The following is a 24,531-nucleotide window of genomic DNA, read 5'->3' as shown; positions in this document are numbered from 1 at the left end:
AAAACATTTGCTTCCTAAAGTATGTCTATTAAAAATATTCCTAGAATCAGAATTGAAGGAATCCTTGGAGTTTGAAGTAACTTTCGTTTACCTGGCCTTAACTTTACCTTCCAAATTATTATTGTCTCTGCAGTAGTGTGCCTCAAAGTTTAGACATTTACATAGTACTGCCATTTCTGCAAAATGCCTATGTTAATATTTACTTAATATTTTTTAAACTTAGCCTTAGCTAAGCAATACTAATTTTGAAACTATAGGTTCAGTAAATTAGCTATATTGTTTCTAATGTATATTAAAATAACTGCATAACATTTTGTGTACTGTTAAAAATTGTATTGAATTACCTCTTTATTCATTGCCTAAAGCTTCCCTGACAAGACGATCATCTAGCCTCTAAATGTAATTCCCTTTCTTTCTTGTTTTTCTCCCTTTCTATATAAACCTGAACGTAATAAATCTTTTTTTTAATAGCGAAATATGGCCTTTTTGGTGAACAGGAACCATTATAAATAGTTACTATATATAGCTATCTCTTAAGTCTGAAAATATGGGGACTATTTATTATATAAACTTTTTTCATTTTGATGTTTTGAGATGCACTTGGGGAAGAGGACTGGAAATACCAATGTTTTATACATAGACTTTCACTCCTTGTTTCAGTATGATCCTTCCTCACCTCCACCTTTGACTATTACTGATGTCTCAGAGTCCGGCACTTCTTTGGTTCAGTATTTGTAGAGAGTAAACCTTGTCCATGGGGATAAGATAGTTTCCTGACTGAGGAGGGTAGGGAGTGAGGTGTCCTAACTTCCTCTTATGTAGACTTTTCACCATTCCTCTTGTTTTTGCCCACTCCTCTCCCTTGCCATTAGGGACTTCTGAACTTTGGGTTCCTAAGCCTCTTCCCCAATTCTTTGGTATAATTTTTTCCCCTTTTTTTTGGTTGATGTGTAGATTTCAGCTTTCTTTGCTCTGCAAAATCAGCAATTGTTCATCTACTTTTTTTTTTTAAATTAATTAATTTATTTTTGGCTGCGTTCCGTCTTCGTTGCTGCGCCGGCTTTCTCTAGTTGCGGTGAGCAGGGGCTACTCTTCGTTGCGGAGCATGGGCTCTAGGCGTGCGGGCTTCAGTAGTTGTGGCACGCGGGCTCAGTAGTTGTGGTGCACGGGCTTAGTTGCTCTGTGGCATGTGGGATCCTCCTGGACCAGGGCTTGAATCCATGTCCCCTGCATTGGCAGGCGGATTCTTAACCACTACGCCACCAGGGAAGTCCCCATCTACTTTTTATAGACAGAATTTAGCTGTCATCTCTCTTTTGTCTCAAGTTTTGTTGATATGTGCTAATATCTTTTTAACATGTCTTCGTTGTCATTTTAGTGGAAGGGAGCTGAGATTAAATATATTAATTATTTATATTATTTATATTATTTAATTATTTCCCAACTAGAATCCATGAGGAGAGGGTTTTTTTGTCTTGTTTTTTGCTCTGTCCCTATTTGCTAATACAGTGCTTTGCATGTATATATTTGGAAGAATGATGGATCCATTTGTTTGTATAATAAGTAATATGTTATGAAGTACTTAATAAGCATAATTTCATTTGAACATTCCTAAATGTTGTTATATAAATAAATGACCCTATTTATGGTTGAGGAGACTGGGACTCAGGAGGTAGAGGGACTTGCTTAAAGTTAATGGTAGCAGAACTTGACTGCTACCCACTTGTTCTTAATTGAGATCCTGTGCTTGGTACTACTGAAAGCTCTTTGAATTGCTATAACCAGATCAACACTGAGCTGACTTCATGTGCCTTCAAATTATACAGAGAAACACTATTGTTGGCATAATGAGGATATTGATATTTCAGGATATGGCTCTGAAAGTATTTTGGAGAATTTTGTATAATATTAATATTGTTACTGTATACATATTGTTACCAAGACCCATGAGAATTTGTTGAAGAAGTTTGCTCTTTATCGTAAGAATACTATGTAGGTCTTTTTCCTAAGTATGGAAAAAGGAAGATGAATTTGTGCCAGCCCAAATGAGGACTGAGGAGTATTTTACCCCAGAGACAGCTGAAGAGGGACTGGACTTTAGGTAAGAGCTGGACTTCAGTTAAACAAGAGGGAGGGGTGGAGAATGTTCTTTGAAAAGGTGATGACTTCAGACTTTTGTAAATAGAGTTATTAGAGCCTACACAGTAACTTTTATATATAGTCTTTTGAGGATAATGTAGTCACTTAATGTTTCGTTAAGTTTAGTAACAGTCCCAGTGGCATTTCATTTTATACTCTTATCAGAAGGTTCCCAAACTTTCTCAATTCACCACACCCTTAGTGTGCCAGTAATTCCTTCATGATGCCCTTAGATCCAACGAAATACCAAATAACTCCATTTACTTAGGTCTAAACGACTTAAGTATTTATGTTCTAACAACTTGAATAAATAACGCATATGAACTCTTTGACTTTCTTTTTTTAAATAAATTTATTTATTTATTTATTTATTTTTGGCTGCGTTGGGTCTTCGTTGCTGCTCGCGGACTTTCTCTAGTTGTCGTGAGCAGGGGCTACTCTTGGTTGCAGTGCGCGGGCTTCTCATTGCGGTTGCTTCTCTTGTTGCGGAGGACAGGCCCTATGCGCATGGGCTTCAGTAGTTGTGGCTCGCAGGCTCAGTAGTTTTGGCGCATGGGTTTAGTTGCTCTGTGGCATGTGGAATCTTCCCGGACCAGGGCTTGAACCCGTGTCCCCTGCATTGGCAGGTGGATTCTTAACCACTGTGCCACCAGGGAAGTCCCTTTGACTTTCTTCTTTGAAGAATTTTTTTTTTTTTTTGGCTGTACCACGCCACATGCAGGATCTTAGTTTCCTGAGCAGAGATCGAACACGTGCCCCCTCCAGTGGAAGCGCATAGTCCTAACCACTGGACTGCCAGGGAATTCCCCAAGAAATATTTTAATTTTATTCTTAAGTAGCTAAAATTTTTTTCTAATGGGATGTGTACAGTTTATACTATGCAACTTCATAAAACTTGGAATGGAACCAGATGGGAACTTCTACTCTCATTTTGTATTCCACATTTATTTTTTGTTTTGGCCATTATTTTTTTCTTTTCTTTTTTTAAAAATTTTAAAATTTAGTTGCAGAGACTTAGTCTTGTGAGTAATGAGTGTGTATAAAGGAATGCAGTAGGATCTAATTTTGAAACTGCCTTGAGCGTAGTGGCTCATGCAGTGTTCCACAGATATCAAAAATTATTTGTTTCCGTTGGAGGAGCCTCTGAATTCACTCTACCTTGGTGTACTGTTTGGGAACCATCATCCTTATTTAAGAATTATTAGGGATAGAATGTATAAACCCAAATTTATTTGAAATCTGAGTTTCAATTTGAAATCCTAGTTTCAATTTAGACTTCACATAAGTTCTATTTTCTTTACCTTAGGTTTCTGGTTGTTAAAGGGAAAATATATTTACAGACAAAAATAACAAAAATACAGAGCTTCCTCTCTTTGCTCACAAAACGTGAATCATTGTTGTAGGTAAAAGTTGTTTTTTTAAACTTTCTGAAGAAGGGCACTATTGAAATACCAGTTATTTGATAAAGGGAATAAGAAACGACTAAGGCAAGGAGAAATGGAATTTTTGTTACCTAGTGTCCTATTTAAATCTTTTATGTAAGTGATTTGGTCAATAATAAACACATTCTGAACACTGAAGGAAGGTATGTAAATGAATACTTTATGCTTGTAATTGTTAGGCATATAATTTGATCTGAATTATGTAATGGGAAAGAGATATTATTATCATTCTTTAAAAGGCTTTGAAAAGTAGGCTACACAAGAGCATTTTTCAGTAAATGTGAGAATTAAGACAAAATGAACTTATCGTTTACTATAGACATTTTGTTTTCTCTCTCATTATAAAAGTCTTGTTCATTTCTTCTGACATATGAGATCAAGAACTTTGGATCCTTTTAAAATAAACTGAAACTCAATGATACGGGATTTTGGCAATTTAAACATATGTTAAATTTTAATTATAAAGAAAAGAAACCATATAATAAGCACGTTTGTACTGAAGGAATGTTTTCCTTTCTAAATAATAAATAACTATTGTTTGTTAATGTTCATTAATTCAGACGTGTCAAATTAAAGTAGTGTTATTATCTTAACATTTGCTTTCATACTCAATGGTCTAAATTTATAGAGAAGCGTGGGCACATCAGATAGTAGACCAAAAATGGTCCACCTTTGTTTATGTTATCTGTTATTCAGTCCAGTGCGATTGAAATATTTTTCATATGGTTAAGACCCCAATGAAACATTTAAATATTGCTTTCCTTTTGATATTCCTTGACAGTTGAAAATAGCAGAATATTTAAGAATATTTCTTTTCATATAGCTCTAGCTTACTCTATGCTTCCACTTTTCCCTTGTAGATTTGGAGCCACAAAGATGATAAATACTAAATGAGTTGACTACTCAGTGGATGGTTTCTTAATATCTAGGGTTTAGAGTAGGTATTATATGTAAATGCTGTGTTTTATGAAGGCCTTTTTTTGGGGGGGGGGAGGAGATAAAAATGTAAAAATTTCTTGTTGAAACTGTAGAATCAGCTGACTTCAGAAGCCAGCTTTTGAACTAGTAGACTTCCTGGCAATTACATAGGCCCATGAACTCTGAAAGGTCTTTTAAACTGTGTCTGTTTCTGCTTTCTAATAGCATTTAAATGCTCATTCGGGGGGGCTGGACATTCTGATTCTGTTCGTCAGATTTGCTTGCTTTCTACTTTTATGAACTGTGACATGAAGCTAAGAATCAGCTGAAGTCTGTATTAGACCTTAAACTTGCTGTTATCTTTATACCTTTTCTGAATGTTAAGCATTTTGGTTCACGGAATCCGGAGGGTACAAAACTGAAAGCAGATAAGAGTTTAGAGTACTGTACCCTAAATTGATAATTATCTAACTTACTTTCTTCCTTCTTTCCTTCTACTCTTCCTCCCTCTGATATTTATTGAGTCGCTACTATATGCTAGGCACTTTGTAAGGTGCTAGTGAGTCAAAGGTAAATAGTGGCTCTTATTCTTAAGTAATATAGAGAATAGTGTGCAAAAATTGCCTGAAAGCAAGATTTTCCTTTGTAATATAAAATGTGAATTGATTCTAATACAAGAATGTAGCAGAAACCAAAAATAAGGACACTTTATTGAGCTTAAACAATTTTCTAAAATCCCAGAGAGTAATTTATTTTAGTCTCAAATGAAGAGCTAGTCTGTTTGTTTGTTTGTTTGAGTTGTTGATCCTAATGGAGAAATGACTTGTGTTGAGTACTATTACCTCAATAGTATCTTGCTATAACAGATACGATGTTTTGTATTCCAGGAATGGGTTCCACTAAGATCAGCTATTATATGTTGTTATGGACTGAATTTTGTACCCCCCTCACAAATTTGTATGTTGAAGTTCTAACCCCCAATATGACTATATTTGGAGATAGGACCTTTAAGGATATAATTAAGGTTGAATGAGATTGTTAGAGTGAGGTGTTAATCCAATATGTTTGGTGTCCTTCTAAGAAGAGAGAGAGACACCAGGGCTGAAAACACACAGAGAAAAGGCCATGAGAGGACACAGTGAGAATGCAGCTGTCTGCAAACCGAGGAGAGAGGCCTCAGTAGAAACCAAACCTGCTGATACCTTGATCTTGGACTTCCAGCCTCCAGAACTGTGAAAAAATAAATTTCTGTTGTTTAAGCTACCCAGTCTGTGGTGTTTTATTATGGCAGCCCCAACAAACTAATACATATGCCCTGACCTGAGCATATGTTTGGTAAACCAGTTTCTCATGTTGTCCTGATGTTCTGTACAACCACAACTTAAACTCTAATCATATGTTGTTCTCAGGTTTTTAAGTTCTTCCAAATATGTGGATTCCCAGAATGATACAGCAGATTTCAAGAAATGCTAATAGTCTTTTACATGGTCTCATCTTTTATGCAACCATGTATTAAAAGTGTCCTTGATAAGTGACTGTAGTTCATTGACTTTGTTATACTTTGTTCACTTTTTATTTAAGGGTATGTTTTAAACTAATGGTGTATTATAGTTTGGCAGAATTTTATTTCTCAGTGGCGCATAAAATAGTGGTATGTTTTCAGTCAATGGCATCTTTAGATTCAATGAAATATATTTTTCTGATAATTTGCCCCCTACCCAAGATTCACCCTGTAGCATCTGAGGTAAATGAATGTTTATGATTCCTTAAAATGCTCAGGAAAGGGGTTGTTATGCAGATTCCCTTGGTAAATCATTAGACTTTCTTAATCCTGTTAATAAACATTGTATAAAACATCTGCTGTATTTGAGACCTTTTTTTTTTTTTTAACAGTGAAAGTAGAGAACAAGCTAAGTCACCCCAGAATAGTAAATATAGCCTAGTGGTTAAGAGCCTAGACTCTGCAGCCAGATTCTCTGAATTTAAATAACAGTTCCATCACTTGTTAGGTGTGTGACTTTAGGCAGGTTGCTTAACTGCTTCCAGATTTGTAAAGTAAGGATAATAATAGTGCCTATCTCATAGGGTTGTTGTGTAGGTTAAAAGAATTTTGCTCTGAAAAGAATTAGAACAGTGCCTGGCACATAAGTGCTGTATAATTGTTAGTGTTCTTGTTGTTATTATATTTGAATTAACATCAGTAGTGTTCTCTCTAAAAACATTTAAAAAATAACAGTTAACTACCTTTGTATAATCAGTAAACCTGAGAATTAAGGGCACAAATAGAGTTAGTTATCTAATGAAAGTTAAAGCAAAATGAACCCATCATTTAAAGATGGGTGTTATATGGTAATTAGACAAAATTGAGATTACATTTTTAGTTCTCTTTTTACTTTCTTTATCTAGCCACTGCCAGTACAATTTAGTTATTTCCCCTAACCTCACTCTTAGATGCACATACACATATACTTATAAGCTCTCATTCAAGAGTCCCATCCATCAAACCATTCCAGGATTGATTTTCTTTAAGCTGCATTCCTGTACTCCCAGCCGATCAGTTCTCTCCTAGTTCCTTTCTCTTCTTCATACCCAAAATGTGTGTACCCAAAGTATTAAAGAGCTTGAGAAGTTGGAATTTCTTGGTCGTACAGGTTGGAGATTGCTTACTTGGCTCATTTTATGATTGGAAGCCTGGGATAAAGGGAGAAGGTACAGCATATAATAGAACTGAGTCCTTGATTCTCAGGCCAAGGGATGGGAGAGAAGTGAAAGATGTAAGACTAAGGGAGTGCTAAGGAAAGACCCTTGTTGGGTGGGGAGCATGCTATGCTCAAGTAGATTAATTAGTTTACTTGTTAAGTTGTTCATTCATTTATTTAATATTCAGGTACTGGTAGTGTGCCAGCCTCTGTGTTAAGTGCTAGCTTACATTCAAGATCAGTTTTAATTTTTTTTTTAATATAGACAAAACTTTTTATTTTTCTGTGAGAGAAACTGTTCTTAAAAATGGAAGTATATATTAGTATGAATGATTTGTATGATAAGTTTAAATTAAATTACTTTCAGATTGACTCTCTGGGGGATGAGAGGATATGCATAGGGGACAAGGAAATTTAAACAGAAATGTAAAGCTTCTTGAGAGGGGCTAGACAAATGTTCCTAAGGGGGGGAAAGAGGACTGAAAATGAAGTTTACAGACAATAGACCAGAAAGGTATGTCGTCCGTAGGACCTCTACAGAACTTTAGCTGTGCATGTGGACACCTTAGCAAAATTATGAGTCTCCACGTATTCTTCTCTAGGATCCTTTTTCCTATAACCTTTACTTATTTAGTTATTTCTTTTTAGTACTACTGACCATTGGTGAAAGGAGACAGAGAAGCTGTTTGGTGGTTTTGTTTCTCTAAGCATAAAAGAGATTCCAGGATAATTGCTCATTTTCAAAGGATTCGGTGCTATCATTCTTTTTGTTCAAGTATATGTATACAAATTATTCTGTCATTGTGTTTATCCAAATATTTCTGAATTCTCAGAAAAACCGTATTACATTGGGGAAATCGAAATGTGTGGTAGATTGCCTTCTGTTCTATAATCTTATCTCTCCCTGCTGCCTAAAATCTCAATAGGTGGTTTGACTATAGGAAATTCTGAGTGTTTTTATAAATAAACATTTCCACAAAAACTAGTAAGATAACTTATTTTAAAAGTTTCAGGGCTTCTGCGTGCAATCCTTTTAGACTTGACTTAGTTTCAGGTCCTCTGAATTTATTAATCACTGCTTTTCATTCTTTGAGGGGAGGGGTTTGAGGCTGAGAGTGATCCACATTCATTATGTAAGAGGGAAGTTTTGCTTGTTTATTGCTGAAGAAACGAGGCTTTACTGCATTTATATAGTGTTTCTTAAATCATGCTGTGTATGGGAGTTCTTGAAAATCCTGTATTTCTCGTTAGAATCTATAATGATATTGACTGGAATAAAATGGGAGGTAGTTACCAGAAGTTATTTCTGTGTACATGAGGATTTTTCAAACTGTATTTTTTAAGCAGAGGGAATGTTTTTGAATAAAAGTGAATAAATATGCTGTTAAAATTATCTTAAAATTTTATAGGACAGTCAGGAAATATTAGGGAATTTGCATTTATGTTTATTAAGTTCCCATTGTGTAGATGTTACTGACAAGAAACTGAAGGATCCAGAAATAATACTGGATGAGGTTTCTGCCTTTGGGAACCTTGAAACCTAATTAAGTAGATAGAATTTGCAACATAAAAGAAGGGACCAGGGACTTCCCTGGTTAAGAATCCGCCTGCCAGTGCAGGCGGCATGGGTTGGAGCCCCGGTCCAGGAAGATCCCACATGCCACGGAGCAACTAAGCCTGTGCACCACAACTACTGAGCCTGTGCTCCAGAGCCTGTGAGCCACAACTACTGAGCCCACGTGCCTAGAGCCTGTGCTCCACAAGAAGAGAAGCCACCGCAAGGAGAAGCCCGTGCACCGCAACGAAGAATAGCCCCCGCTCGCTGCAACTAGAGAAAGCCTGTGAGCAGCAACAAAGACCCAACGCAGCCATAAAGGAAGGAAGGAAGGAAAAAAAAGAAAGAAAGAAAGAAAAGGGACCAGTGCTATATAGTATGTAATCAAGAACTGGAATGAGTTAAAAATTAAGAAATGGAGAATTTATAATCTGATTTTTTACATTTGGAATAATCAGACAAGGTTTCATTCAATAAATAAATATTCAGTAAATACAAAGTGCCTACTCGGTGGAAGAATTGGATACTTGTGGTTGGATTAGCACAGAGGAGTAAGGAGAAAGTGATTCCAGTTGAAACAGCATTGACCAAAGGAATCTATACTAGTACCTACCTGTGAGGATTAAATGAAATGATCCAAATAAAGTATTAGAATAATGCCTAGTACGTTGTAAGTGTCCGGTAAAAGTTAGCTATTGTTATTATTAGCGTATTTACGTGTACATCTGAGTGTTCATTGATGGGAGTTATGATGATGATAATAAAACATTTACTAAGTTGCTGTGTGCATCACTGTTCTTAGCTTTTTGCATACATGATTTCCTTTAATCCTTAAAATTTTATGGTACATAATTATTGCTGTCATCCCCCTTTTACAGATTAAAAAAAAACCCTGAAGCATAGAGCAGTTACATATATTGCCCAAACATCTAGGAAGTTGAAGAATAACAATCATGGGATTAGATTTGCATCATTGGATGTAGCTGAAGAAAGGCTGTGAATACTGGATTGTTTAAATCTGATAATGGTTGAAAGCTAAATTAGGTATTTTGGGTTGTTTTCTTTGATTACTCATTGCGTCTCTAGGAGTATAATCAATAATTTGTGAGCTGTTAAGCTTTGGAGTGTGATGTTTATTTTTCCAACCTCAGCACTATGCTTATTTAAGAGCCATCATTGATACATCTAAGATAGAATATATTTTACATATTTGTCTCTTTTGGTAGTTCCTTCTGAAGATAGTCTCTTTCCTTACACTAGTGCCTAGTTTGTTTCCCTAGCATTGTTTGTGTGACTCATGTTGAGGAATTTTTATGTTGTAAATACCCAAGCCTAGTACTTGGGATTGCTAAGCATTAAAACAAATATAATTAGGTTGAGACCTGGGTTGTAGATAATTAAAGAAAGTATAATATAAAACCGTAGAAAGAATTTTAATCTAAAATCAGTGTGGTTCTGGAGTCTTTCTTACTAAGTTTGGTAACTTAAAAAAAGAAATCCAGTGGGGGAAAGTCAGATATTGATGGAAAATGATACTAACAAAGTTTTTATGTTCAAATATAATTGCACAATTAATATCCCGCTGGTCAAGACTTGCTTCTGAGTTACCTGTTTGAACAATTAAGGGATATGGGGAGACCCTCCTCCTTACTCATTCCAAAAATAATTAGACGACTTGCTGAAAATATTTATGAAGAAGTTTCTCTACTAGAGTTGGACTCAACAGCAGTAATGAGCTTTAAATTAATAACAGCTGATATTAGAGATTGGCGCCATTTTGAAGTCTTAGGGTTTTCCTTCTGAGCTGGACCCTCAGCACTTGTCTGGAAATCCTTTGCATACTTTTATTTCACTCAGTTTCATATTTCCTACAAATATGTATTCTAAACTTTTAATCAACCTACACCCCACTACCTTATCCTAAACTTTTACCCATGTTTGTCAGCAGAAAAGCACAGTTACTTCTCAGAGAAGTTCGAGAACCCTCTGTCAGAACTCTCTCAGTTTTTGTTTGCCTGTGTCGTCTAACTTACCTACATTTAGAGCCATCTTGAGAGTTTTACTAGAAAAGGTTTAGCCTTTGATCTCTACCTTGGTCCTTCTTTTCCTTGAATTATTTGTTTATATCACACAAATATTTCAAATACTCAACACCAAACACTTCATTGTTTCTCCTCTCTTTAAATTATCTGCGTGCAAGAATGATAGATACCATGAACTAGAAAACTAGGAGTCATCTTGTTACTGCTATTTACTGCCTTTGACTCAGTCGTTCAGATTCCACTGCTGTTTGCTATGTCTGTCCACAGTCCGTATCTAACTTTCATTTCCTTAGTGCTAACTTATTGCACAACCCTGTTATGTGGGTACTGCTGTTCCCATTTTACAAGATCACACAGCTAATTAATGTTGTCGGTAGTTTTCTCCAAATAATTTATATATTAATTCAAACGTATTGAAATAATTATTCCATTGTACCAGGTGAATTTGTCATCTGGGAATGGCCAAGAGAGTTGAATAATGAATAATAATGAAGGAAACTGTTAGATACTACTAGATACTATTAACTTTTAATGATAAAAATAATATGATTTGGGCATTAAAGTAAATAGATCAATGGAACAGAATAGAAAGCTAAAACATAGCCATATATAAAAATATAAAGATGGCATTTTGAATCAGTGGTGAGGAGATAGGGGTTGCTTAAGAGCCCCTAGGTGTGAACCTGGAGGGGGTGCTGAGCTCCTCCCAGGGCTGTTACTCATACAGCCTCCCGCCGGTGTTGCAGTTCTGGGTTAGTCCATTTCTGTGGCTAGAACAATGGCTTACCCTGAAAAAATCATTAGATTCCAAACTCACTCCCTATACAAGAAATTAAATATGAGATGAGTTAAAAAGTTTAAAAAAGTGAGATGGTAAAAGTTAGAAAGTATGTGTGTTTATTAGATTTTTTAAAAATAGGAATATCCACGAATTCCGGAATTCATGAACTTTGGAATTCATGGACTTTTTTTTTTGGCTGCACCGAGCGGCATGTGGGATTTTAGTTTCCCGACCAGGGATCGAACGTGCGCCTCCTGCAATGGAAGTGCAGAGTCTTAACCGCTGGGCCACCAGGGAAGTCCTTGTTTATTAGATCTTAAAGTAAGAAAAACATTTTCTTAACATAAAACCACAGGGAGAAAATCTCAGAAGGAAAACTTAAACAGAATTAAAAGGTGAGCTAGAAAAAAAAATTGACAATAAAGGTTACCATCTTATTATATGAAGAGCTTTTGGAAATACTAAGGAAATGAATAAGCCAGTATAAAAATTGAGAGAGGATATCAGTGAAGAAAGTGAAGATACATAAATACATAAAGCCAATAAAAAGAGAGCACAGGTTCATCCTGCTCACCTAGGATTCAGTGAAACCATTATTTGCCTAATATGTTCGGAGAGAGTTAAAACAATAATAATAAGGGTAAGACAACATTAACCTTCTTGGAGGAAAATTTGGCAGCATGTTTATAGAGCCATAAAAATTAGAGATAGGCACACAAATTTATATGAAAGGCTATTTAGCTTATATGTCCTACAACATAGATCTGATTAAGCAAATCTAATATCATACTATGCAACTACTAAAATTTTTGTTGAAAATGAAGAGGCCATATAAATAGATCTCAAAACAAGATGCCTACAATTATATGGATTTAAGAAAAAGGAAAGAAAAAGTTCTACTAGAATGATTTGTACCAAAGTGATGACAGTTGTTTATTTTAAGATAAAGGATGATTTTTAATTTCTCTTTTCTCTATTTTAAAAGTTTTCTTGTAATGTACATTAATTTTGTAATTAGGAAAAATCTCATTTTCTGTTTAAATAAAATTACCCAACTATAGTTTCTAAGTTATGATTGTTATTATTATTTGTTGAGATTGCTGAAAGTGAGAATGCTGCCTGCCTCTCTCATTATGAATATTGTTGCTCTTTAGAGAACTTGACACTGCTTAGCCCTGAGATCTGATGGGATCCCAGCACGAGGTAGTATGGTTGGATTGTCCATGGCTGAGTCATATCTGATAGGATTGGTGTAGAATTTAAGGTGGGGGAGGTGCTTTAAAATTGTGGAAGGATGAAATTCTGTTTTCATTTCCTGTTTTTTGGAATGTTATATTTTCAGATTCTTTACAGATAAGATTTCATTTTTGTCTAAAATGCTAACCTTCGTGCAAACTCAGCTTTTATATCCATGAAATGAAAGTACTTATATTAGTATCAATATATTAGCAAGTTGTTAGAAAGCCTAATTCAGTATGATAGATGAAATTCATTGCTAATTTACAAAGTTAATCAGGATGTTTAATAATTAGTCTGGAAAATTCATACATTTTGTTTCATCTAAAAATTTATTTATTTATTTATTCATTTATTTAATTTTTGGCTGCATTGGGTCTTTGCTGCTGCACGCGGGTTTTCTGCAGTTGCTGAGAGAGGGGGCTACTCTTTGTTGTGGTGCACGGGCTTCTCATTGCCGTGGCTTCTTGTTGCGGAGCACGGGCTCTAGAGTGCAGGCTTCAGTAGTTGTGGCGCACGGGCTTAGTTGCTCCGCGGCATGTGGGATCTTCCCGGACCAGGGCTCGAACCCATGTCCCCTGCATTGGCAGGCGGATTCTTAACCACTGCGCCACCAGGGAAGCCCCATACATTTTAATTTATCTCACTTAGTTCCCAAACTTTCTAGCTTAAGGCCGTGTGTGTGTGTGTGTGTGTGTGTAGCAGTTTTTAAGCACTGTGTTATATATGTGGCTTTTTCAGCTATCTAATGAGAGGAGAGCAGTCATTTGTTTATTTTGCTCAGTTCTTTTCACATAAAGATGCTTATTAATTTGATCTTACTATTCTTTTTGTTATGTTGTAAAGTTCCTTTTGTTTAACCATTTCAAAAGAAACCTCTTGGCTTAGGAACAGGGAGGGAAGGTAAGGAATAGCTTGGCAGAGGTTGAATGATGACAGAGTGGTATATGCTAGATAAAGGACTAATGGAGGATGAAAAGGGGTATTACCAGAGGGGGAGGCAGATAAAGCAGCAGTAGTACTGATAGGATGGCATGGTCTCTCTGAAGAAAACGAGTGGAATCTAGCTTAACTCCCCTAATACCTTTCACGGACACAGTAACTTTCCATTTTGGAAAGTACAGGCACTTATCCACATTCATGGTTTGTAACTGTGTGATCCCACATACAGACTATTTTCCCCTCTCCTGGAGCTGTATAGTTTTTTTTCTCTTCCCTAAAAGCCTTGCTAAGATTGCTTAAAATGCAAAGGGAAATCAGCATGCTTTTAGAGCCACATTTATATGATTTATTGTACATAAATACAATTAAACTTACTTGGCTGTTTAGTTCTATTGTAATTCTGTTCCTCATTCTGATTCATATGTTGAAAATATTGTGCTATTCCCTGGTGTTAGAGTTTTCTAGAGAAGTAATTATACTTTGCAAAAATTTACTGAAAAACTGAAACACCTAAGGAATTTTTGTGGATTCCTTATATTAAGATCAGATGTTCATAGGTTACAGAGACTGAGGCATTTGGGAAGAAGAACATGATATTACACTTTTGGGGAGGGATTCTGAAAATTAAGGGGACTACTATTTTTAAATGGATTTTATGAACTATTGTTAATAGTGTTTGGAGATGAATGAATTGTTTAATTCATTTGTAAGACTTCTCACTTATGAAAGGGAACAAATGTGAAAAAAGAAAAAGGAATGTGAAGCAATCTCTAGCTGAGATCTTCCAAGAACTAGATAGTATACCACACAATTTATTCTAGTTATGAAAGTGTCAAAACTTGGCCTCAGCATTTATTTTATTAAAAATTAGTTTTAACAATTTTTAATGCATTTGAAATATTTTGTAAAATTGTATTTTCTTTAGTTGTGCGTGCATAGTTTCAGATAAATAATAGTTGTGAGTGATGATTGTCTGTTGAGCTTACTTACTGTCCGAGAATTCTTATTAAATAAAAAGTTCTATGGAATATGCTCTTCTCCATATGTCAGAAGCATTTAAAAATGTTAATACAAGTTGTGTTTAAAGTAGGCAAATGGTATGTTGGTTGCTTTTTCTGGATTCCTGAATTTTGTGGAGTTCTGCTTTTTCAAATTAATAGGGAAAAGCTACCATGAAATGGATCCTCTTTAGTTATTTTAGTCTATGAACTTATTAAATGTTGTTTTATTAAAAACCTTTTTTTGGACTGATAAAAGTGTGCTTTATTAGTCAAATACCACAAATAGTTTTGCTGTCAGTGACCTTTTCCAAAATGTTGAGCAACTTTAAAAAAATAAGACTACTAACAAATGAAATACCATGTTCTCTGGATAGTTGTCTTCCTGGAAAAATCCGTATGTATTTTAAAACCCTGGAACCTCCACTCCCCCATCCCCCCGCTCCCCCACACCACCGCCCCGTAAAATGTGTTTAGGCTCAGAAAATTATAAATAGATTTTTCACCTGCATGACTTTTTGGTATTACATTTTACATTTGGATGGGACGTGGGTCAGTTCTATCTTAGAGGGACTAATTTTTCAAATGCAAGATATCCATTTCATGCTTCCGATCCATAAACAAGTAATATTTCTTAGTCATCAATATGACCAAGAATGCCACCACAAAATTCCATGCCTTGTAGGGAGTGGTATTGACTGAATAAGAATCATTGGCCTAGAGCATTGTGGCCAAAGGAGATACTTGCTCCAGAGAGGTAGTCAGAGAATACACTAATCCTACCACCAGGCCCAAAGGTATGAAAGAACTTCAAAAACAAAAAGCTTCCAGTTGAGTGAGCTACAGGGGAAAGGGCTTTTTCACGGAGCCAACTAGGTTTCATCCTGTAGCTGAGGAAAGCAAAATGTTAATCAGCAGGAATTCCAGAGGGCACAGAGGAATGATTTGGAAGGGAGAGGAAGGACACGGAATTGGGTCAGATTAGGAAACGTACAGAGTGGTATGGAAATGAGAGTCTGTACAAGTGAATGGGTGAGACCTGGGGAAGTTTGGTCTGCTGTCAGTGACTGAAATAAACATGGAAATGAGACCTGGTAGAATTCCTAAAAGTCCCTTTAAAAATGGGGAAAAAAAAAAAGTAAAAATGTTAACATACACAGAATACAGAGTAAATGAACCCCCCTTATATAACTGTCATCCAGCTACAGCAATAGTCAACTCATAACCACTCTTTTTTTCCCTGTAACTTCCAGTAATTCTGTGTTCTGCAAAGTGATCCAAGACCCTCACGAGATAATGTGAAACCAAAGTTTCACAGGAAAGTGCTCACTGATATTTTCTGTTCTGTTCCTTTTCTTTTTCTTCAAATAAACTCTGGGTTGCAGAGCACTAAATGGATTTCGTGACTGATGAATAGGTTACAACTGGTACTTGGAAAATTGAGGTTGAGGTTTGTAGTTAGACTGCTTGGGTTGGAGTTCTGACTGCACCCCTCAACAACTTTGTGTCCTGTTACGTAATTCTAATCCTCACATCCCTCTTATATAAAGTAGTACCCACCTCCTAAGGTTTTTGTGAAAATTACCTGTATTTGAAATACTAGATATTAGAGCTTAACAGTGCTCTACACACCTAGAAAATATTCAGTTACTAGTAGACGCTATTACTATTTTAAGTGACCAACCTGGGATTTGAATCTAGGTCTCTCTGATTCCAAAATCTGAGTTCTTATATTTTTTTAATCTAAAATATAACTTACAGACAGTTATAAATTTAAAAAAAGAAAATCAATCTAGAGATAATGTGTATTTTTCTTTTTATCATTCATCATAGTATTTTTTCCCACTCTACATTAAATTGCAAACATTTCCATTTCTTTGAAAAGAGTTTTCAAATAATATTCCACCATTTTGCTCTCTAGAGGCAGAAATGTTATGCTTCATAGGAAAGATACTTACCTAGTTCTAGTTATTTAGTCAGTGCACAGTCAAATTTTATTGCTACTTTTAGAACTTTATTGTGAGAATTTGGGTCAAATATAAAAGTCAGGAGAATGGTGCAGTGAAGTCCCCCATGTCCACATCCTTCAGCTTCAACAGTGATCAACTCCTGGCCAGTTTTGTCTTACCTATACCACCACACACTACCCATTCTATCCCTATGTTATTTTCAAGCAAATCTCAGATGACTTATTATTTTATTCTTAAATATTTCAGCATATGTCTCTAAAATATAAGGAATCTTTTGAAAACAAAAGAACAATATCGCTATCAAACCTAAAAAACGTTAAAAATAGTTCCTTAATCTCATGAAACTCCTTAGACTTAATTTCAAATTTCATCGTGTTTCAAACTGTCTCTTAAATGATTATTTAAAAAATAGTTTCTTTGAGTAAGGATGCAAATGAGGTCAATATTTTCGTATCCGTTCATATGTCTTTTGAGTTTCAAATTTGTGGCTCTCTTCTCCTTTTCCCTCTCTCTCCCCTTCTTATAATTTATTAGTTGTAGGAACTGGCCATTTGTATTTTATAGTTACAACAGGGATCAGCAGAGGCTTATTTCTATATGATGGAGAGCTGAGAATGGTTTTTAAAGTTTTTGTTTTTTTTTTTAAAAAGCAACAAACCTTATGTAGCCCCAGATGACTGTCTGCTCTGTGGTCTTTTATATTCCCACAGTCTGGATTTTCATGATTGCATCTCCATGGTCTTGTCTAATATACTGTTCTATTCCCTCTATTTCCTTTAATTGGTAGTTGGATCAAGAGTCTTAATCAGACTTAGGTTCAGTTTTTTTTTTAACTCATTTTATTTGTTCAATACCTCCACGATATTTCTTTCTTTGTTAAGTCATATTTATTAAGGTGTCTTTTACATATAATAATATGCTACTGTCTTAAGAGTGTGATTTGATGAATTTTGACAAATATACACAACTGGGCAAACCACCGTGAGAATCAGGATATAGAACACTTCCATCATTCATTCTGCCCCTTTCTAGTCAGCCCCCTCCCCTCAGGCGCAGCTTCTGACAACCACTGATCTGCTTTCTGTGACTATGATTTTGCTTTCTCTGGAATTTTACAGAAATTGAATCACACAGCATATAGTCTTCATTTCCTGGTGTCTTAGCATAATTCTTTTGTTACTGAGTATATTCTGTTGCATGGCTGTACTACTCTTGGTTATCTGTTCACCAGTTGATGTACATTTGGACTATTTCCAGTTTTTGACTATTATGAAAACTGATTTTTTTTTGTTCAAGTTTTTGTGTAAGTTTTGAGTGAATATGTTTTCATTTCTCTTGGTAACTAGCTAGGAGTAGAATTGCTGGGTCATATGGTAAGTGTATATTTAAATTTATAAGAAACTGCCAAACTTTTCCCTATATGACTATGCCACTGTTAGTTCCTACCAGCAATATAGGAGACATTCAGTTGTTTCAAATCCTCATTTAACACTTTAATTTTAGTTGGTATTTGATTTTATTATTCCAGTAGGTATGTAGTGATAGCCCATTGTGGTTTTCATTTGCATTTCCCTAATAAGTACTGATATTGAGCCTTTTTTTCATGTATTTATTTGTCACCCCTATATTTTCCTCAGCAGTGTTCAAATTTTTGCTCATTTTTAATGATGTACTGGAATTTATCCTAGTATGTGGAATAAATCCAATTTCACATTAAAAAATATATAGTTATCCAGTTGTCCCCAAATCATGTGTTTAAAAAAAAGCCCATTCTTTCCCACCAGTAAGAGTTTCTACTTTTATTGTAAACACAATTTGTCTATTTAGATCTATTTTTGAACTTTTCTGTTGTGCTCCTATGAAGTATAGTTTCTTGAATCCTAACTAATAGGACTTAAAAAATCCGTTTTCTTTTTATTTGGTTACTTTGTCAGATCTGAGCAATAATCTTACATGTTATAAAAAATTATTCAAAGTAGCTTCTTTTTTTTTCAGTGTTGATACTTTGTTATTAGCAATGAAAATCATACATTTCCTTTTTTGTTCTGAGGTTTTATTTGTTAAAATATTAACACTCTAAATGTACCTTTGGGAAGAGCAAAGAGCTTGCTGAGAATTAGTGATGCTTATTATTATCATTTCATAAAATCGGACTTTTTGGTTTGTTTCAAATAATTGTTAACTCAGTTCCCATGCAACTTCCTCTCTAATCTGTGTGAAAGGAGAGAATAACTTTTACATGTTTACATTTATCTATAAATGAGAGCTGAGAAGAGAGGTAGGAGATTCAGTCCCACATTATTGTTGTAATTATACTATAAAATCAGTAGCTATTTTCTTCTCATCTTTTTCCCTCCCAGGTAAAAAACTTATAATTCATAGAAAGAATCTTTAAAAAATATTTAGGGTTCTTTTTGGTTTTCTTTTTGCTAGTACTTATTTAAAGACCAACTCTCTCTCTCTCCCTTAAGGGTACCAGCCAGCTTCTGTGCTTAGAAAATTATTAATCTTTGCAAGAAATAGAAGATGTCTTTACCCACCTTTGTCCATTAACTCAGTTCCTTTTTGCTTTCAGTCTTTTCTTATTTCTCACCATTTTGACCAAGTTGTTCCTCCAGGTGTACTTATCCCCCGTTAAGTAAGATAGTTTAAGGAATTTGTAAGATGCTTGTTGCTAAAAAAAACTATACTGGTTTCTAGAAGAACTTTGGAGGGAAATTGTGATTCATCAAGTAATCCCTATTCTAAAAGCTTCCTGGAAAGTAAGATGTACACACGCTCCACAGAGATAGTATGTGTGATGAATAGGTTCCCAGGTCAGTGGGTAAGAGTGTTGCCAAGAAAAAGAACATTCAGAATTTTAACTTGGGGTGCAACCAGTCCATCTCCCTTATTTGTCTCATCTTGGTAACTCATTTATCAGACATTTACTGAAGTTTATTTTTTCTGCTTTCTTTTAATGCTGGTGAGTCTATATTACTCTATGATTTAAGAATTCATGCTACTGACATTTGATCCTACGGTCAGGGATTTTTACAGCCCAGGTACCAGAGAATGATTGCGTTCACCGAGTAGAAGGCTAGATGAGACCGCTTTTTATTCTTTCTAGAGCTTATAGTCTTGCTGACCTCTTGTCTCAGTACTATGTATTGAAGAATTTCTGTACTCCATTCTCTTTTCTGTTCTAGTATCTTTATCACATAGTTTTCGGTGTTGTGGTTTTATACATTTTAATGTTAGAGTGAGTGTTCTGTCATAACTCTCTCTTTAAAAAGTAATTTTTCTGGATGTCTTATGTAATTATGCATCCAGATGACCCACCCTTACTTTCCAAATAAATTCAACTTATGAATTGATTAACAGATTATTGACACCTTCAGTATTAGTTTTTTTTCTTAAGAAGAGATCTTAATTTATATCACTCAGTAAAATTTTATAGTTCTTTCATAAAGTTTTTTTAGTTTATTTTATGGTTACTATTAAAATTATATAATCTAACTAGCTATTAATGTTACTCTGAGAAGCTATTTATTTCTGTGTGCTTAATGAAAAACCATCTTAAGGAACTGTAGTAATTCTAAAATATTTTTGACAAAATTATATCATTTGAAATGATGAAAATTTGCCTTTCTGATGCTGAAATCTCTTATTCTTCTTTCCTAGTTTTACCAAATAGTACTTCCAGAGTGATGTAAACAACCCTGTTGATAGTGGACACCAGTGTCTTAAGTCTGGCTTTGCTTTTAAATTTTGTTGATATTTTGGCATAAAACATGATACTGTCTATTGGTTTGAGAAAGTCTTTTTAAAAGTCCTAAGAGAGATTCGTTTTCTAATCAGGACTAATTTCTTAAACTTTGGTACCCTTTACTAGATTCCTTTTATTGATTCTGTTTCCACCTAAGATACATCTTTTTTTTTTTTTTTTTTTTTGGCCATGCTGAGAGGCTTGAGGGATCTTAGTTCCCCGACCAGGGATCACACCCGGCCCCGGCAGCAAAAGTGCTGAGTCCTAACCACTGGACTGCCAGGGAATTCCCAGATACATCATTTTTCATAGGATCCCATTGCCTACTATGTTGTTTAGTCTCTCCACTTTTGGTCCGTTAATCAGAACTCTGAATTGCTGTATACAGGTTCTTTTCCCCAAATCAGTTTCGATCATGTTTTACTTATATTCCAGGGAATTGTAGCACTATAACATGTTTCAGTGTTATGTAATGAAAAGTCCAGACTTCTTAGGCTCTTTATTATCTGTATTTCTTTGTGATCAGAGCATATGCCTTTCCAATACTCACCTCTGTCAAGGACTTTGAAGGATCTGAGATCTTACCCTGCTTACAAGCTAACGAGTTAGCCTGCTATGGTTTCATGGATCCTGGCAGAAGACACTAGTCTCCTGGGGGTCAAGAACAGTTTGTTACTCACAGCAATAGCAGTAGCCACAGTGTTATCATTTCTCTTGTACCAGTTACCTAAGCCCCAGTTCCCAGAGGGTGAGAAGAGGGCCAGGTGATACCTGTACACATAGTTAGTTGCATTACAGGAGAGACCCTAAACATTCTCTGGAATCTCAGCCCACTTGTTTCTTTAATTCATCCCTTCCATTCTGCCCCCCAGCTTTCCCTCCACATCATCCTGATTTAAGACTCCATCTCAGACAGATGCCTTCTTCCATACCCCCGCCACCGCTATGGACCTTGTGTCTTTGAATGTGCTGCTTATTTTCTGTGTTCTCCTATTTCAGATGCTCCAGTGATCCTTCTTGGTTTGCACAGTGGCTTCAGCCTTTCTTTTTCTCTTTGCACAATTTGTAAATACTATTGTCTTTCCTGCTATTCTGTGCTTTGGTCAGTGTCTTTGTGTTTACAAATTGCCGGCAGAGATATTATTTATTTTTTGTCTCTTACAGAACACACACAGGCAGTGTATTGGTTAAGAATGTGTTCAGTTACAAGGAACAGATGACCTATTTCACAGTGGGTGTAATGGATAGAGTTTAGTTTCTGTTTATGGGTTGTTGGTTTTGTTTTTTTTATTAACGTAAAAAGTCTGGATAGATAACACAGGTGGTGATTCGGTTTTTTAAACAGCACCCTTTCATGTGAGCTTTTCCATATGCTCGTCCCATCATCTGAAATTCTCTTTTTTTTATATCTGCAATTCCAAATTAAACGCATTTTTTAAATTGTAAATTCTTCTACAGAGTGTTTGTAGAAGACTTACTCCCTAGGTGAAGATACTCATAGGCTACTAAGGTAGAAAATGGCCTTTAACATTAAGTTATCTGCGCACGTACACACACACACACACACACACACACACACACACACACCCCTTCAGTGGCCTTTATTATTAAGTTATCTGCACATGTACACACAGACACACAGCCCTTCCCGTTAGACTCTACATTCCATGTCTGTGTGGTGTATCTTTTGTTACCTTCCAAAAAGTGCTTTAAGGTAGTCCATTTACTTGAAGATTGAATGATGAAGAAAGAGTGAACCCTACCTTTAAGCAAACCTTGTCACTGGTAGTTAGAGCCTAGAGCCTAGAAAGATGTTGACAAGGGTGTGAATGTGGAGGTTTGGATTTTAAGCAGATAATTTAGTTTATAGGAATTAAATGTACCAGTTGTTGAAAGGAACACTTTTATTGTGAAGTTTCTGAATGCTTAGTATTTCTTAATGCTATCAAATGTATCTTCACGTACTATCAAAACATTTTATTAATATTAATAGAAGTAAAATGGAAACTATTCTTTCTTTCAGTGCTTAGATGAATATGAAGATGATGAAGCTGGGCAGAAAGAGCGGAAACGAGAAGATGCAATTACACAACAGAACACGATGCAAAATGAGGCTGTAAGCTTATTAGATTCAGGAAGTTCCTATCTGTTACAAGTGAGTATTTAAAAATTCTAGACTGTCACTAGCTATTTGAACAATAATTTTTAAGTTACTGTTAATAATTTTTCCAGTTTCATTTTGGTTGCATCAACTCCATTTAAGTACTTTCAATGGATTTAACCAGTGATTTTCCTTATATCTAAATAACTTTTTGACGTGAGCAGTATTTGGTCCTTAGCTCCTGATCAATGAATATTTACTGACTAAGCAGGTTTAAACAGTATCCGTTGTAAAAATAAGCAGGAAAAATAATTACCCTTTGCTCTTAAAAAAGTAAGGATTAGTGAGTTTAAGTGAGTGGAGAGTACTGTTCTAGGCTGATATTTGCATTAGAATTATGTAGCAAATAAAGAGTTGAATAACAAGTGTCTACCAAGTCAGATGTTTAAACATAATAATAAAACACAACATGTAGTATTGTGAATTGCCAGAAACATCCATATTTCTGTGTAATTATAAAATACTTTTTAAAACAAAATTTAAGTCAGTTTCCAATTAGCTGTTATCTTGGCTTCTTGTAGCACAGAAAATTGGGAGTTGTTGGCATTGGGGTGCCTGAGTTTAAAGCAAATCACTGCAGAATCATTCCATATAAACTGTACTTTGGGAATTATCTTGATATATCTAATCTTAAATTAATTTGATGACATTTTGAGATCGTAAGCTACTGTGTTGTCTTTTCAGAGTTCCAGCTTTGACTTTTTAAATGCATTTTATTATGATACTACTCTAAAAGGAGTTTCCGAGCAGGACACACATCTCCCTGTTTTACTGATGAAAAAAATGAAATGTAAACTTGTCTATTAATTTGCAAGGTTATGATAGAAGGCATTTGGCAGAGAGAGGCAAAATATTTTGAAGTGGTTTGGATGTGAATGCAAAACTTCTTTTTCCTCTGCTCTTTGAGGCAGGTACATTGATGTGAAGAATGGTAATGTGGGTTTGTCTGTGCCCCTACTGCAGTTGCTATTGCTAGAATACCCTATTATAACATAGTGTAAGCTAACCAGCAGTGCTTCTCTCAGCATCTCTGTGACTGTTCATAATCTAAAGTATCTTTGTATCCTTTGTTTTTGTGTATTACAGCAAAGTTGAAATTAAATCTGTGCCTATTCCAGGTGAAGAAATAGGCTTAATTTATTGGGATAGAGACAATATAGCATTTTTGATTGAGTCTAGAACTGGTTTCAGTTCTTGGTCTGTCACTTAACATCAGGCAGCAGCTTTTGGAAAGAGGGCTGATTTCTTTCTGTTCCTTACCCAGTCAAAGCTGAGGAGCCTAGTGTTTAGTTTATTTCCAAGTTTACACCCAGATATGTAGCAGTCTCTGCTGATCCGGGCTCTCTGAGGAGCTTTCTGCCTTATCCAGTTTATCTTCTTTCCTGTAGCTTTTCTAATTTCTTCCTAGGTCTGCCCTTGATTTCTCTCATTTTTGTTTATTTGTTTGTTTCATTAGCAATTAGGATGTAACTCACTGATGGTCTTGGTTTTAAGTATGTATATTCCAGGCTATGTGCTTAGGGTGAAAGTGAGGCAAAAACTCTCCTGTGGATCCCAAATTGCCACATTGAAGTTGGAATGGGAACAGGAACTTTTCTGTCTACATAGTTGACCTCTCTCTGAGTTACTACCTAAACTCACATATTCTATTACTCAGATAAGATATAGATTTTATTTATAACTCCAACTTCAAAAACAACAAAAAGAGAGAAAATATTGGCATCAATGCATTGGTTGTTCTAAGGCTTTTTTTGAATAGGACAGAGAGATTTTGTTTCTCAGCATTATGTATGTGAATCAGTTAAACAAATTTTTTAAAATGAAGAATGAAATGGGAACATGAATTTGGCATAACAGTAAGCTCTGTGAAAGGTTAGAGTGTTTTAAGTTTCTGTTTGGC

General features: G+C 35.4%; 1 protein-coding gene across 1 annotated transcript in view; it reads left to right on the top strand.

The window, feature by feature from the left end:
• The window catches only part of PAWR (pro-apoptotic WT1 regulator), a 104,660-nt gene that overhangs the window by 47,441 nt on the left and 32,688 nt on the right, over window positions 1–24,531 (top strand). Inside the window, exon 2 of the mRNA XM_082351718.1 lies at window positions 22,494–22,625. Within this exon, the coding sequence (XP_082207844.1) occupies window positions 22,494–22,625 (132 nt within the window). The remainder of the gene's footprint in view (window positions 1–22,493; window positions 22,626–24,531) is intronic.

Source organism: Balaenoptera borealis (assembly GCF_965194805.1).
Source record: "Balaenoptera borealis genome assembly, chromosome: 13".
NCBI classification, from domain to species: Eukaryota; Metazoa; Chordata; class Mammalia; order Artiodactyla; family Balaenopteridae; genus Balaenoptera; species Balaenoptera borealis.
Note: the sequence above shows the minus strand (reverse complement) of the source record. Positions and strands in the feature narration are given on the sequence as shown.